Source organism: Pleurodeles waltl, chromosome 11 (assembly GCF_031143425.1).
Source record: "Pleurodeles waltl isolate 20211129_DDA chromosome 11, aPleWal1.hap1.20221129, whole genome shotgun sequence".
In the NCBI taxonomy this organism is placed as follows: domain Eukaryota; kingdom Metazoa; phylum Chordata; class Amphibia; order Caudata; family Salamandridae; genus Pleurodeles; species Pleurodeles waltl.
This window is the reverse complement of record NC_090450.1, coordinates 695,570,649-695,585,848: the sequence shown is the minus strand read 5'-3', so window position 1 is coordinate 695,585,848 and position 15,200 is coordinate 695,570,649. Positions and strand designations below refer to the sequence as shown.

The 15,200-nt window shown below is 46.2% G+C and overlaps 1 protein-coding gene across 4 annotated transcripts in view; it reads right to left on the bottom strand.

Moving 5' to 3' along the window:
* DBNL (drebrin like) overlaps nucleotides 1-15,200 on the bottom strand; it is a 137,507-nt gene that overhangs the window by 75,187 nt on the left and 47,120 nt on the right. For all 4 annotated transcript variants that reach the window (XM_069214242.1, XM_069214243.1, XM_069214244.1 and 1 more), the window contains exons 7-8: nucleotides 6,482-6,633; nucleotides 91-145 (exon numbers count right to left, since the gene is read on the bottom strand). In XM_069214242.1, coding sequence (XP_069070343.1) covers nucleotides 91-145; nucleotides 6,482-6,633 — 207 coding nt within the window. The remainder of the gene's footprint in view (nucleotides 1-90; nucleotides 146-6,481; nucleotides 6,634-15,200) is intronic.

The window sequence follows — 15,200 nt, the reverse complement described above, 5'->3', positions numbered from 1 at the left end:
ATGTTTTCAAGAGACTTCCAGATGCTTAGAATGAGAAAGCAACATGGTACCTACAGTGTTAAAACTGGTGGCACAAGGGCCTAGCCTTACCCACTCCTCTTTCTCCTTTTCACGGCTCACCACCTCCTGCTGCTGCTTGAGCTTCCTGCGAATCCAAGGAGGAAAAGGAATTCAGAAAACTGAACAATGCTTGTGATCATGTACTGCAGGCATCAACACCTACCACATACACAAATCATCTGTACTGATTCCCCATCTCCTGCAACACCTCTAATGTCCCCCATCCTGACGTCTCTAACAGAAAGAATATGCTTTAATAACAATGATGCCCCTCAGAACCATCATCAGTCAGCAACCTCTAAATCCCTGCAACCAAACCCCACTTTCTACTCCAACATCCTTGTCAGTGATACTGCACCCCTGCTTTCCCTGCTGCTAATGATGTTTTTTTGCAACACAAGTGCCAGTCAGGACTTGCAACTGCTGGGTCTTAAGTCGCCTTTTGCATTAACTTACTGCTCTGAACCAAGTGCTCTCACATTCTTGTTGAGATCTATGCCTAGTATGTGTGCCACGGGCACTCTCTCCCATATCCCTGCCACCAAGGCTTGTCTCTCTGTGCCCACACTGTCAACCTATCACTGCTGCAATCTAGGCCCTCTATTCTCACCAACACTAAATCCTCTATGCTTCCACCAATCTCTGTGAATTCATCCAACAACCATTGAATTATCAACAAGATCTCCCTGCAGCCCCGGTTCTCACTTTCCAGCATGGTGCCATTCCACACTTCTCACACCTCCCACCTGCTATTGACACTGCCTCTTACAACACTGGTGTCAACCAATTAATAGACCATCCTGCCCCCTTATTATCCTTGACACTAACCAGACCGTTAAGCATATTTGCTTTGAGGCCCTGCCAATAGATCACTGGTTACATCTGGGTCATCATCCCATTATATGCTGCCATTTTAGACCAACCACTGCCAGCCACTGGCAAGAACCCTTGTAATTCCATTACTGACACCAAAATGGGCCTTCAGGTAATCATGCCTTCTGATGTTTGTATGCCATCATCAACTCTGTCCCACTCACGCCTTATTCCTCCCAATGACCTACCCTACCAACTTTTTGTTCTTGACACATAACAGGTCCTCCTGTGTATCCCATTCACAAACCAAACTCCATCATGAATTTCTGGCACAGCCAATTTGTCCTCTATATCAATGCAAGAGAACCTCACGCCAAACACTGCTACACATGGGCTCATTATACACTAAAGCAAACCAACATGCCTTCCCATCAGCAGCCCACCAGCCACCAACTAGTGCTAGGGAGAATGCCACCTTGATTTGTGTTTGTTTTTAACTTATAAATACTGGCTAATGCAAAACTGAAAATACAATTTACTACTATTATTATGGCAGCAACCGAAGAGCATAAATGCTGATATCAAGACATTTTTATCCAATTGTAAAACTGATTAGACAATTTTAATCAATGGTGTTCCACATAAAAAAGGATTTGTACACACATCTCATCAGGAATTCAAAGATCTGAAATCATATTTAGAAAGAATAAGATGTGAACTTAAAAAAGACAAGAAAATGACATGAGGAAAAACAGTAAAGTTAGGAAGTGCTATAAAGAAGTAATAGCAAGACATAAATTAAATACATTGAATGCATATGGCTTAGGAAAAGATTGATGAAGCCAAGACAAAAGAGAAAACATTTTTATTAAGTAAAAGTATGAGATTTGAATGACTGCTTCTACTTGATGAAATCCATAGAACTGCAGCGCCTCTCATGAAACAAATAAGAAGTTTCCTATATTTTGAAGGAACTGGATCAAAGGAAAGTTTGCAGCAAGGAATCCAACTACAAAGACCCAAACAGGTGAATAACAGATAAAATAACCTTTTTCTCGTAATTCCACATGTACAGTGTCACACTGTATTTCAGCCATGTCCGTGCTGGCTTTATGCAACGGCTGCAGTAATAGTACAATAGGACACTTTGGATACAAAGAATACAATATAGAGGAAAATGTTTTAAGTATGTAAACGAATATGTCCAACGCTACTGAACCAAAGGTTTCTGAGATGGACTATTTTACTGTGGCTCATTCAATTATATGAGGCCATCATGTTTTTTTTGTTATATGTTTCTAACTGAGCACACACACTTCAGAAGAATCCCCAAAAGTGCAGTGGGTTTAATGAAGAGTTGGCGTGAGCTTATGAACCAGCTTTTGATGAAGACAAAACAATTAAGAAAATTTGGACACTAACACTTGAAGTAAATTGTCACAAATTAGACTGAGAAAGCAATTTAGATACGCTCATTAAAAAAACAGTCATATGCAATGGAGTGTGTAGCTGTATCTGGGTATAGTACTACAGATCTATCTCCAGTGACATTTTGTGGTGGTGCATCAATCACATGGCACTATGCTTTCACACCCATATAACTATTTCAGGTATTTATTGACAATAAAGAGGAAAGTGAAGTATAAAGTAATATTGCCACTTGGGGGTACAAAGATTGTAGTTGCACTGTATGAACATCCATCCATACAGCAAGCTTAACCAACTGATATAGAACCGTTTACCCTTGAAAAAATGATACCTGATCTTTCTCAACAAAGAAAGTTAGGCACTGGGTTCACAGATTAGTAGATTTGTTTAAAAACAAAACTATTGGGCGGGCTCGGTTTGCTAAAGCAGATACTTTTGGTTTTGGCTTCTGCTATTGTCACAAACACATGGAATTTTGCAGAAAGAAATTTATATGTAACAAAATGTCTATGGGAAATGTACGATTATATCAATGCTGAATAGCAAACTTTGAGGAAATTATTTTTTAAACCAATTGCAACAGCAGCATTCATTCTTCTGCTCTTGTTGAATTATTAGACAGATTAGGAATGAATAAAAAAGCTTCCCATTATATATCTCTTTTAAATAAGGAGAACTCGATAAAATTCATTTGTATCTAATGTGTTAATCGAAAAAATGCTGTCGACCCTGTTCACAAGGATTTGTTATAGCAAAACATACAGGCAGTAGGATTCTACTAAGAGCACAGAGAAACCTGACACAAACAAGGGCAAAACATAGGAATAAGCAGCCCCTATGGTGTTGCCTGCTTATCCCAATCCCTTTTTATTTTATTTGTGAGCCAACCAATCTAACTTAAATATGAAAGCTCCCTCGGTTAATATTTTAGTTTAGCCACATTACTTTGCATTAAGCTTCTGTACACAAAAGATTGAATGGTGGATACCATAAGAAAAGTTCCCTTCTCAAAGAGTTGGATAAACAGTTAATAATTTCAACAAAATCTACAGGCGAGATGGAAAAGGTGTTGATGGACTTAATGTCCATTCAGAATGTGTCTAGGTGGCAACTGATGTAGAAATCCTACACTTTCCCAAAGAAGCTCAAGGAACAACAGCACCAGCTGGACCTGAGGAACATAGAGAAAAGGCACCATAAGAAGGAAGTGAAGCTGTGCAACAACTGACTGCTCCTCTTCTAAAATGTCTGATACTGCTCAGGAAAAGAGTAGATTGAGGTGAAAAAGAACAGATAGTGCATAAGTGCAGCCTCAATGGGCTTCTCTGAGACAAAGTGGAACATCAGTGAAAGAGCTAGATCTTCTTCCAAGTCGAGGCAGCCTAGTTCTTCCTGGAACTGAGCGGTAACTGAGGTGTGGACATCATGGAAATGATATGGGCTGGTATGTAGGTTGACATGGGTGGTTCTCATCTGCATGAGTAGGACACAGTACACATAAACTAGGGCTCCTGTAAGGACTACTACACTGTTGTGTCATCCACATCTCCCTGATTTGCCTCTTGCTACCCCGCGAGCGGTGCTAATCTGACTGAGTAAGTATTTGTTATATGTAGTGCTTTGGTTATTGGAGAGGGACAATATAGGTTTTACTGCTTGGTACTTTACAGATCATATTTCACAGGAACAGAAATAAAATGAATGAGAAGAAAACAAGAGCCTTCGCGACAGCTAAACAATTGTCAATGATAACCAAACTAGAGCAAATGGCTTTCCAGCAAGGAGGTGGGTGAAAACTGCACTACTGAGGCCCAGCTGGGTCTGGATGTAGTGGACAGGATCTACGAGGATAAATGCAGTGTACTCAAAACAATGGATAACAAGCAGAAGTAAGTGTCAGAGGTGGACCGTACCTTAATAACCAAACTGACTGATCTGGGAGATGAGAAGAAAACCGGAAAGGTTCAAAAGAAGGAAGGTAGCACCTAGACTTTCTCCTCAACCCCAATAAAGTAGACGCCCCAATAGATAAAACACCTGCTCAGGAGGAAACTGCCAAGCAAAACCTTTGGTAAGCGTTTAAAAATGGGAAATACAAAATAAACATGTCAGCGAAGTGATAGCTCTTGCTACTATAATTGTTTTAATTTGACCAATGTACGCTAAAAATAGACTGGTGAGGGATACACTACACCACGGAAACAGTAATACACGCAATACAATAGATAATTGTGGGAAGGTTTCCCCTCTCAATGGAAATGGATGTAGATGTGGCTGCATGATGTGAGATGGGGCAGTGTTAAAAAATTATCTGACAATATATATGCAAGATATTGTCACAAACAAATAAATATTATCCTGGGTGAGGTTTCCACAACCTTAAAACTTCCAGGCACCGTACGCACACCAGATCAAGGACTTTAACCTAATAACAGAATTGTGCTCAGCAACTTGCCTAAGATTTCATCCAGAATTCTTCCACTAATGTTTCTAAATCTTTTTGGTGGTGCTGTGAATCACTCATACTTACACCATAGTCATCCCACTACTACAGAAGGCATTTCTAGATCCCCAAGGAACAACCCAACTACCAGCCCCCCTGCACCTACTGTTCCCAAGCAAGACTTTTGGAAAACATCCTTATAGACTGCCAATCAGGATACAGGCCCGATGAACGTTGGAAGAAGGAGGTTGACAACATTATGGATGATCGTCTTACATGACAGATCCAAAATGGTTGATTCCGTATGCTTTTTAGTTAAAATCCAGCATAACTGACTAAAGGCCATATTTGTGGGCCAGGATCTGAGCTGGTCCCGACCAATCCTTTCCATGCAACCTCATTGGAAATAATGCTAGGTTCAGCACATACATCCTGAATAAAGGGCAATCTCTGTGGTTCTGCACGGATCAGCTATAGTGCCTTTAAAATTTAACATGCATTTTTCCCTTGATAGGGACAAGATGATTCAACAGCACTGCTTACTGCGAACAGTTGATGATATGGCCCCTGGTTTTGAGGACCAACTGAGGTACCAAGGCAAACAAGTAAACATAAGAGGCTGTCTCAACTGCATAGACCTCTGGATGAAGGAAAGCTTTCTATACTACAACAGAGTCTACATTTCGTTATCAGTGGTACAAGAAGTGACAAGAAAGACAGCGCAGGTTGCCTGGACATGCTGCTTTTGCAACACAATCACTCCTTAGTGTTATATTCCTTAAGAAACTGCAGTTCATCCCATGGGTAATAACTGTTGGAGTAATACTGAAAGGTGCTAAGATGACGACCCCACTAATGTATTTGAACCACTGGTCTGCTAATTACTAGGAAGGTTGAAGTTCGACAACAATAACGTCTTATAAGCATTTAGATACTTTACTGCATAGTTACTTTAAACTACTGAAAATTAAACAATAAAATACAAATCTAAAATAGAATTATCATGTACATAAAGGAGAAGGAACGCTGCCCTGAAAATACCGGAACTGAAAAAAAGAAAACAAGTGTTCAGTGCGAAATGTTAAACAACAGTAATAACAAGAAAACTCCAATGCTTGAAACAACTGCTCTATTGATTAATAACCTGGTCCATAAATTTAACAAAACAGACCCGTAACTAGGGCTCTTTTCCTTTCAAAGACTGCATCAGGGTCTGTCTGCATCTTGTAAGCCCTAGTCGATGACAGATCATCTTTAAAAGGTGTCTGAATTCTGCATCTAGAACAGGACAGACATAACATTTGCTCCAACGTTTTGGGTCTGAAACCACACCCTCTAAAACCTTATACTCTGTCAGACCTACTTCATCTTCAGTGAACTCTAGCAACGGAAGTAAAAGTGCTGGTGGTGTCAAGATCCTCCATTTGGAATTTAAAAAAGAAAATCAGATTTCAAACTGGTCAGGGGGCATTGTGCAAATGGGAGTGACTGATTTACTACACAACAAAATTTTCAAAAACACGGCTACACTACACAAGAACTTTGCAAGAACTACAACACTCACTAATCTCCTTGATGGACGAAAACTTTACAAAAGGTCACTCCACTATGTCCCAGCAGAATACAGGGCCACGTCCAATATGCTAACCAAACAGGGACTGGCTTTACAAAACAGTTGCAATTTGAGATTGCTAGTCTCTTCTCCCTGTCCATCCCCAAGTCCAGTACCAGTCTTACTTTTGTGCATCGATCTGTGTTGCATGAGCCTTAAACCGTTGTTCACGTGCTTCAGCCTCTCGTTGCTCCCGCTCCTTTCGCTCCTGCTCCAACCTCCGCTGCTGCTCCTCCAGTCTTCGCTTTTCCTCCAGCTGCCGGTTCTCCTCCTCCTTCTATTAATGAGAATTAAGAGTGTGGTGAGGACAGACCAAAGAGGAAGAGACTAGGATGATGTGGAGAACAGGGAGAGGAATACCATGGAATGAGGAAATCAAATGGAGAGAGGAAAATGATTACTGCAGGTGTACACTACAAGAGGGTGAGATACTGCTAAGGGAAAACTGTAGAGGGAAACAAGGTGTAGGAAGTTGGCTCTGTATGCACTATTTCAAAGTAAGGAATAGTATGCACAGAGTCCAAGGGTTCCCCCCTTAGAGGTAAGATAGTGGCAAAAAGAGAGAATACTAGTGCTCTATTTTGTGGTAGTGTGGTCGAGCAGTAGGCTTATCAAAGGAGTAGTGTTAAGCATTTGTTGTACACACACAAGCAATAAATGAGGAACACACACTCAGAGACAATTCCAGGCCAATAGGTTTTTGTATAGAAAAATATATTTTCTTAGTTTATTTTAAGAACCAGAGGTTCTAATTTTACTTGTAATACTTCAAACGAAAGGTATTGCAGGTAGGTACTTTAGGAACTTTGAATAATCAAAATAGCATATACAGTTTTCAAATAAGTCACATATAGCTATTTTAAAACTAGACACTTAGTGCAATTTTCAACAGTTCCTGGGGGGGAGTAAGAGTTAGTTAGTTTTTGCAGGTAAGTAAACCACCTACGGGGTTCAAGTTTGGGTCCAAGGTAGCCCACCGTTGGGGGTTCAGAGCAACCCCAAAGTTACCACACCAGCAGCTCAGGGCCGGTCAGGTGCAGAGGTCAAAGTGGTGCCCAAAACGCATAGGCTTCAGTGGAGAAGGGGGTGCCCCGGTTCCAGACTGCCAGCAGGTAAGTACCCGCGTCTTCGGAGGGCAGACCAGGGGGGTTTTGTAGGGCACCGGGGGGACACAAGTCCACACAGAAAGTACACCCTCAGTAGCGCGGGGGTGGCCGGGTGCAGTGTGCAAACACGCATCGGGTTTGTAATTGAAATCAATGGGAGACCAAGGGGTCTCTTCAGCGATGCAGGCAGGCAAGGGGGGGGTCCTCGGGGTAGCCACCACCTGGGCAAGGGAGAGGGCCTCCTGGGGGTCACTCCTGCACTGGAGTTCCGATCTTTCAGGTCCTGGGGGCTGCGGGTGCAGAGTCTTTACCAGGCGTCGGGATCTGGGAAGCAGGCAGTCACGGTCAGGGCGAGCCTCGGGATTCCCTCTTCAGGCGTCATTGTGGGGGCTCAGTGGGGGCAACTCTGGCTACTCACGGTCTCGCAGTCGCCGGGGAGTCCTCCCTGAAGTGATTGTTCTCCACAAGTCGAGCCGGGGGCATTGGGTGCAGAGTGGTAAGTCTCACGCTTCCGGCGGGAAACGCAAGTTGTTTTAAAGTTGCTCCTTTGTTACAAAGTTGCAGTCTTGGGTGAACAAGGCCGCTGTCCTCGGGAGTTTCTTGGTCCTTCTAGAGCAGGGCAGTCCTCTGAGGATTCAGAGGTCGCTGGTCCCTGGGGAAACCGTCGCTGGAGCAGTGTCTTTAGAAGGGGGGGGAGACAGGCCGGTAGAGCTGGGGCCAAAGCAGTTGGTGTCTCCGTCTTCTCTGCAGGGTGTTTCACCTTAGTAGTCCTCCTCTTCTTAGGTTGCAGGAATCTGAGTTCCTAGGTTCTGGGGAGCCCCTAAATACAGAATTTAGGGGTGTTTTTAGGTCTGGGAGGGCAGCAGCCAATGGCTACTAGCCCTGAGGGTGGCTACACCCTCTTTGTGCCTCCTCCCAAGGGGAGGGGGTCACATTCCTATCCCTATGATGGAGGATTTCTAAAAGTCAGAGTCACCTCAGCTCAGGTTGCCTTAGGGGCTGTCCTGACTGGCCAGTGACTCCTCCTTGTTTTTCTCACTAGCTGGAATGCCCTGGGGTGCTGTAACAAAGGGGGTGAGCCTTTGAGGCTCACCGCCAGGTGTTACAGTTCCTGCAAGGGGGAGGTGATAAGCATCTCCACCCAGTACAGGCTTTGTTACTAGCCACAGAGTGACAAAGGCACTCTCCCCATGTGGCCAGCAACATGTCTCGAGTGTGGCAGGCTGCTAAAACCAGTCAGCCTACACGGGTAGTTGGTTAAGGTTTCAGGGGGCACCTCTAAGGTACCCTCTGGGGTGTATGTTACAATAAAATGTACACTGGCATCAGTGGGCATTTATTGTGCTGAGAAGTTTGATACCAAACTTCACAGTTTTCAGTGTAGCCATTATGGTGCTGTGGAGTTCGTGCATGACTGACTCCCAGACCATATACTCTTATGGCTACCCTGCACTTACAATGTCTAAGGTTTTGCTTAGACACTGTAGGGGCACAGTGCTCATGGACTGGTGCCCTCACCTATGGTATAGTGCACCCTGCCTTAGGGCTGTAAGGCCTGCTAGAGGGGTGACTTATCTATGCTGCATAGGCAGTGTGAGGTTGGCATGGCACCCTGAGGGGAGTGCCATGTCGACTTACTAATTTTGTCCTCACCAGCACACACAAGCTGGCAAGCAGTGTGTCTGTGCTGAGTGAGGGGTCCCCAGGGTGGCATAAGATATGCTGCAGCCCTTAGAGACCTTCCCTGGCATCAGGGCCCTTGGTACCAGGGGTACCAGTTACAAGGGACTTACCTGGATGCCAGGGTGTGCCAATTATGGAAACAAAAGTACAGGTTAGGGAAAGAACACTGGTGCTGGGGCCTGGTTAGCAGGCCTCAGCACACTTTCAAATCAAAACTTAGCATCAGCAAAGGCAGAAAGTCAGGGGGTAACCATGCCAAGGAGGCATTTCCTTACACAAGGCCATCAGGGAATGACTAAGAGGGAGCCTACCTTGAAGGAGTAATGCTCAGAGACTGCACTGAGATGAAAGGCCACAGGGGAAGATCCTACTGTGAGAGGAAAGATTAAACGTAATCCCTGCCTGAAGAGCAAGTTACTTACCTTCAATAACACCTTATCTGGTAGAGAGACTCTCTAGCAGCAGATTCCTTAGCTTAGAATTATTCCTAGACATCAGACTGGATCCGAAACTTATTTGTGAGCAGTACTGTGTGCCGGTAGATGGCTCCATTCGGCTCCATGTGACTGTCGCCATTTTCTGCACTGGAGATGACATGCACAGTTTCTAGATAAGTGCCACCCTGGTATGCAAATATCAGCTTCTTTTCAAGACTTTCCATGCCAGCAGCATGGAGCCACAAAAAACAATGTCCACTGGTGTGGAAAACTAGAGCCCTGAGAGGGGAACAACTTTGCCCATAGAAAGCCATTTGCATAGCAGGTAGGATGGGTGGGTTGGTAAGGAATCTGCGGGTAGATAAGAGTTTCTACCAGATAAGGTGTTACGAAGGTAAGTAACTTGTTCATATGATGGAGACTTCTAGCCAAATATTCCAAATCTTAGAATAGATACCCAAGCAATACCTCTCCAGGGAGGGTCTGCGAAACAATTTCACACCAAAACGTCCTGCAGGACCAAACAGGCAATGTGCCCATCCCGACAGACCGGACTATCCAGGCAGTAGTGATTTGTAAACGTGTGCAGAGGCCCTTATTGCTGTCTGGTAGAGGTTCAAGATCAGAACTCAGCATGCTAATACACTAGTCGCAGTCTTAGTTCTGGAGGAATAAGCTTCCAAGCCCACAGGTGGCTGCTACTTGGCCGATGCAAAGCAGATCTTAATACATATTCCTTCAGGAGATGGTCCTTTTCTGAAAGGCCATTGACTTCTTCACTCTAGCATACTGCATGAAGAGTTGGTCGCCCACCCGAAACTCTTTCATGCAGTCAAGGTAGAACGACAATGTTCTTTTTGGGTCCAGTTGGTGAATTTGCTTCTCTTCCCTAGAGGGATGTGGCGAAGTGTAAAAAGTAGAGAGGGTGATGGACTGGCTGACATGAAAGGGAGTAACACCTTTATGCAGCAAGGAAGCTTTAGTGCGAAGTACCAGCTTGTCTGGGTAGATGTTCAGGTATGGAGGCTCTCCAGGCAAATGTTATTGCCACAAGAAAGGCCATCTTGATGGTAAGGAGCCTGATAGGACAGTTGTGTAGTAGTGGCTCAAAAGAGTGCACATCAGGAAAGTGAGGATTAAATTAAGGTCCCACTGAGGCATGATGAACAGTGAAAGAGGAAACATACGCTGCAGACCTTTAAAAAAAAAAAAAAAACTATTTTTAACAGGGGATTTGAACAGGGATGGCTGATATGGCAATCGCAGAAAGGCTGAGATGGCAGAAAGATACCCCTTTAAGGTGCCCAAAGCAGAGTCCTCTCAACGAGAGAAAGAATAAAGAGAATGACCTAAGAGAGGAGAGCAGAAAGAGGGACAACCTGTTTCTCTGCACACCATACCACAAACTTGCCCCAATGACAGGTGTATACGGTCTTCGTGGGTGGATGCCTGGCTGCCAAGATAACACTGCAGACTTTGAGCGGAAGGGTAAAAGCTGTCAACTGTCCCCGCTCATTCTCCACACATGATGACTGATTGTTGACATTTTCTGGAGAACCCTTCCTTGCTGCTTTGACAGACGATCCTTCCAAAGGGACAGCCTGATCGGAGGACCAAAAGTCATGCTCAACAGCTCAGGATGCCAAACTATCCGAGCCCAGTCCGGAGCCACAAGGGCGACTTGAGCCTGGTTGTTCCTGATTTTCTTGAGAACTCTGGGCAGGAGTAGTACGGGCATGAAGTCGTACAGGAAGCCTGAGCTTCACTCGAGATGAAGTGTCTCCAAGCGAGAGCTGCCTTGGAAACTCCAGTGCACCGAACTGTTGACATTACACATTCTCAGAAGTGGCGAACAGATCTAAACAAGGCTCTCCGCACAGCTGAAACAGACCTTATAACAGAGTAAGCTGGAGAAGCCATTTTTTATCTGCCAGGCATCTTTGGCTGAATCTGTCCGCCCTAGCGTTTAGGGAGCCCACTAGGTGTTGAGCCACCAGGGATATGGTCCACCGTTCCAGATAAGTTAAGATGTGCAGGACCTCTTGGCAATGGGTCCACAATCTCACTACGCCCGGTCGGTTGCAATCACATGGCAGTGTTGTTGTTTGTGAACACCTGCACTAGCCTTCCCTTGATGGAGTGTAGAAAGGCTTTCAATGCTAGCCGGATCACCCGTACCTCCAGTACGTTGATGTGGAGTCTGGACTCAGCCGGAGACCAGAGACCTCTCCTAGATGGCCTAACCATCCTTGGAGTGATCCATCTGTTACAACTGTTAGTTCTGGATGGCGGAAGGGTGAGGGCTCTCCCACTGACCTAATTACTGTTCTTTAACCACCACTGCTGATCTTTTGCAGTTCCCTCTGAGATATGGGCCAGGTCGGAGAGACTTCCCTGATGCAGCACCCACAGGAACTTCAGGTCCCACTGCAGAGCCTGCATAAATCAGCAGGTATGTGTCACAAGAAGGACGCAGGAGGCCACGAGGTTGAGACATTGGCATCATAGCCTGAAAATCCTAGACTTGCCGTTCAGGAGGATAAGCCCTAACTGCACTTTATCCAGAAAAGCTCCAATGAAAGGGAGAATCGGAGAAGGACCCCAGTGTGACTTCGGCACACTGACAGTGAATCCCAGCGAGTGTACGGGGTCCACTGTAGTCAGGAGGCGGGAGACAACTGCCAAGGACGAGCCTGCATTCAACAGCCAGTCATCAAGATAGGGAAAGACTGGTACCCCTAATCTCCGGAAATGAGTTGCAAACACTACCATCACCTTGGTGAACATCCAAGGGGAGCTGGTAAAGCATAAAGGGAGCATGACAAATTGGAAGTGTTCATTGCCCACCGTGACCCGCAGGTAACGCCTATGGGCGGGCGGGCAGGCAGGCAGGCAGGACGGGAATGTGTAACTATGCGTCCTCCAAGTCCAATGCTACCATCCAGGCTCCCTGGTCCAGGGTAGACCGGACTTAAGGGAGTGTGAGCATTTGAATTCTCCTTCTTGAGGAAGAAATTAAGAGAGCGCAGGTCTAGGATAGATTAAAGCTGTTGCTCATTTTTAAGAAATAACAACCACAACCTACTTCTGGCATCTGCACTAGCTCTATGGCTCCCTTGGCCTAGAGAGCTGTCACTTCTTGGCAGAGTAAGGAGAGATGGTTCTCCATCAGCTTGTCGTAGGTTGGTGGCATGGGTGGAGGGGGGGGGGTGTAGTCACCAAGGGGAGAGAGTAGCCCTTCCGGACAATCTGGAGAACCCAGCAGTCTGATGTTATCAACCTCTCATGGGGCAGCTGATGGCAAATCCTGACTCTTCCTGGTTGCCCATGATGCTTGGAGGGCAAACTAAAGAGGTTTGGAGGCTGCAGGGGTTAGAAAGGTGGGTGAACTGACTCTACCTTTGGTTGCCTGACCCACATGGTCTGGGGGTTCTGCGTCCTCAGCCATGCAGAGTGTGGGGGGCTTGAGGGCCCTGGTGCTTGGCCGGGTAAGGATGTGGCTGGAAGTCCCTTCCAGGTCCACAAATATAGCAAAGGTGGACTGTGATTGGCAGGGGGCCATGGAATGGTCTAAGGACCTGGCTGCACCTCTGCAATCCTTGAAGTGCTCGAGCGCTGATTCCACCTTGTCTCTGAAGAGATGGGAGCCATCAAAGGGCATGTCCATATGTGAAGCTTGAACTTCCCCAGTTGTTCTCAGCCTGCCATGGTGCCCTGAGACCACCGGCAAAGAGACCATTCTGCCTGGCAAAGAGACCGATCTTGTCCAGACAACATCTGATCAGGAGTAACAGCCCAAAAGGCATGCAATGTTCATGGACCCCAGTGCCAGGTTGGTGGAAGAAAACATTTTCTTGCCTAAGGTGGCCAGCCTCTTAGATACTTTATCCATATTCCCTATTCGGTGGGCTGGTAGGGAATGTGCCAACATTTACAACGGGCATGGAGGCTTGGACTACCAATCTCTCCAGGGAAGGGAGTTGCATGAGGGAACTGGGGTCCCCTGAGGTGGGGTGATAGTTGGAAATTGCCCTGTTCACAAGAGCCTCTATGCTGGGCATGGGCCAGGTCCCAAGCAGGACATCAGTAAGGGCTTCATTAAAAGGGAGAAGCAAATCTGAGGGGCTCATTCACAGCTAAAGCACCTCTGTCAAGACAGTCTTGACTGTCACTGAGGGGAGGCTAAGGTCCATAACTTCAGCCCCACTTCTCAACTCCATAGCATAAGACAATCTCTCCTCTGTAGCCATGGTAAGAGGAGAGACCATGCCAGTATCTGGGGAGTGTCCAGTCCACTGGCATCCGCTATATCCTCACACCAGCCCATGCTAGGGTACAGGGACTGGCGTTCCGTAGGGTCCAGTCCAATCTTTCCCCAAGTCCCCTAGCCATTATGAATAGGGCTCAGGCTTTGGCTTCAGTCGACGCCGGGATGACACCCCGTCAGCTCCATATTGGAGTCAGGGATGATAAATTGGGACGGCAGCACCAGGAGTGGCCACAATGGGACTGTGGCGAGAATGTCGAGGTGGTACGACTGGCACCGGTTCGGATACACCCATGAATCCAAAGTGCCCGACTGGAGCCCGAGGAAAACCAGCTGGTGGGAAACGAGAGGAGGGGTGGCCTCCTGAACCTGCAGGACCCGAAGGTACCCAGAGATGCATGGCCTTATAAATTTCACGAAGTTCGGTGGGGGGTCGCTTCCGGAAACTCAGGCACAGGCTCTGCAATGGAGCCAGACCGTAAATGACAACGCTCCCTCGTCTCGTGGGAAGACTTTGACGGACAGGGTGAAGTTGAAGCCCTCTTCAACCTGTTGCTCTTATTTTTGTGGGGCTTACCAGAAGATGACTGAGCGCAACAAGGATCTAGGGCTTGCTACTGATCCTGGGACCTTCCTCTTGACCAGGATTGAGACAGTGGCAGCGTTGCACACCAGGGGGCAAGGAGTTTGAAGGACCACTCCCTCAAGGGCTTGTGGAGCATGGAGCCGTAGTCGATGCAGGTCTTCGTGTCGTGGTTGCACTTGAGGCACCAGAGGCAAACAAGAAGCAGATCTGTCACCGATCTCTCTCGTTTACAGGCGCCGCAGGGCTTGAAGCAGGCTTTCTTAGTTGACATATCTGCCACATCAGGAGAAAAGATCTTGAAAAAAACATTGACAAAAATGTTGAAAACAAGTCAGTGAAAAAAATGACTGGGTCTAGCTCTCTCTGAATCAACGCTGACTGGTGCAAAAGAAAACTAACATTTGTGCACTAAGGTGATGCCCATATAGGCACCACGCACATCACTTCTGGTGCGGATGATGGCACAGGGAACCGAACAATGCCACCTACTGGCGGGCAGAAGTATTGCTCGCGGTAAAAATTTCCAGATCCAGTCTGATGTCGGGGGATAATTCTAAGTTAAGGAATCTGCAGCTAGAAGTCTATCAGATACGATACACAGTGGGAAAAGAATAAAGTCTGGACGGATAGGTAGTACAATGAGAGAAAAGTCAGCAGAAGAGGCTGCAGTAAAGAGGAGGTGGGAGATGGCAGCAGTACCATGAGGGAAAGACTTGGAAGAAGGTTAATACTGCAGTGGGTGAGAAGAATGGAGGAAAGACACTA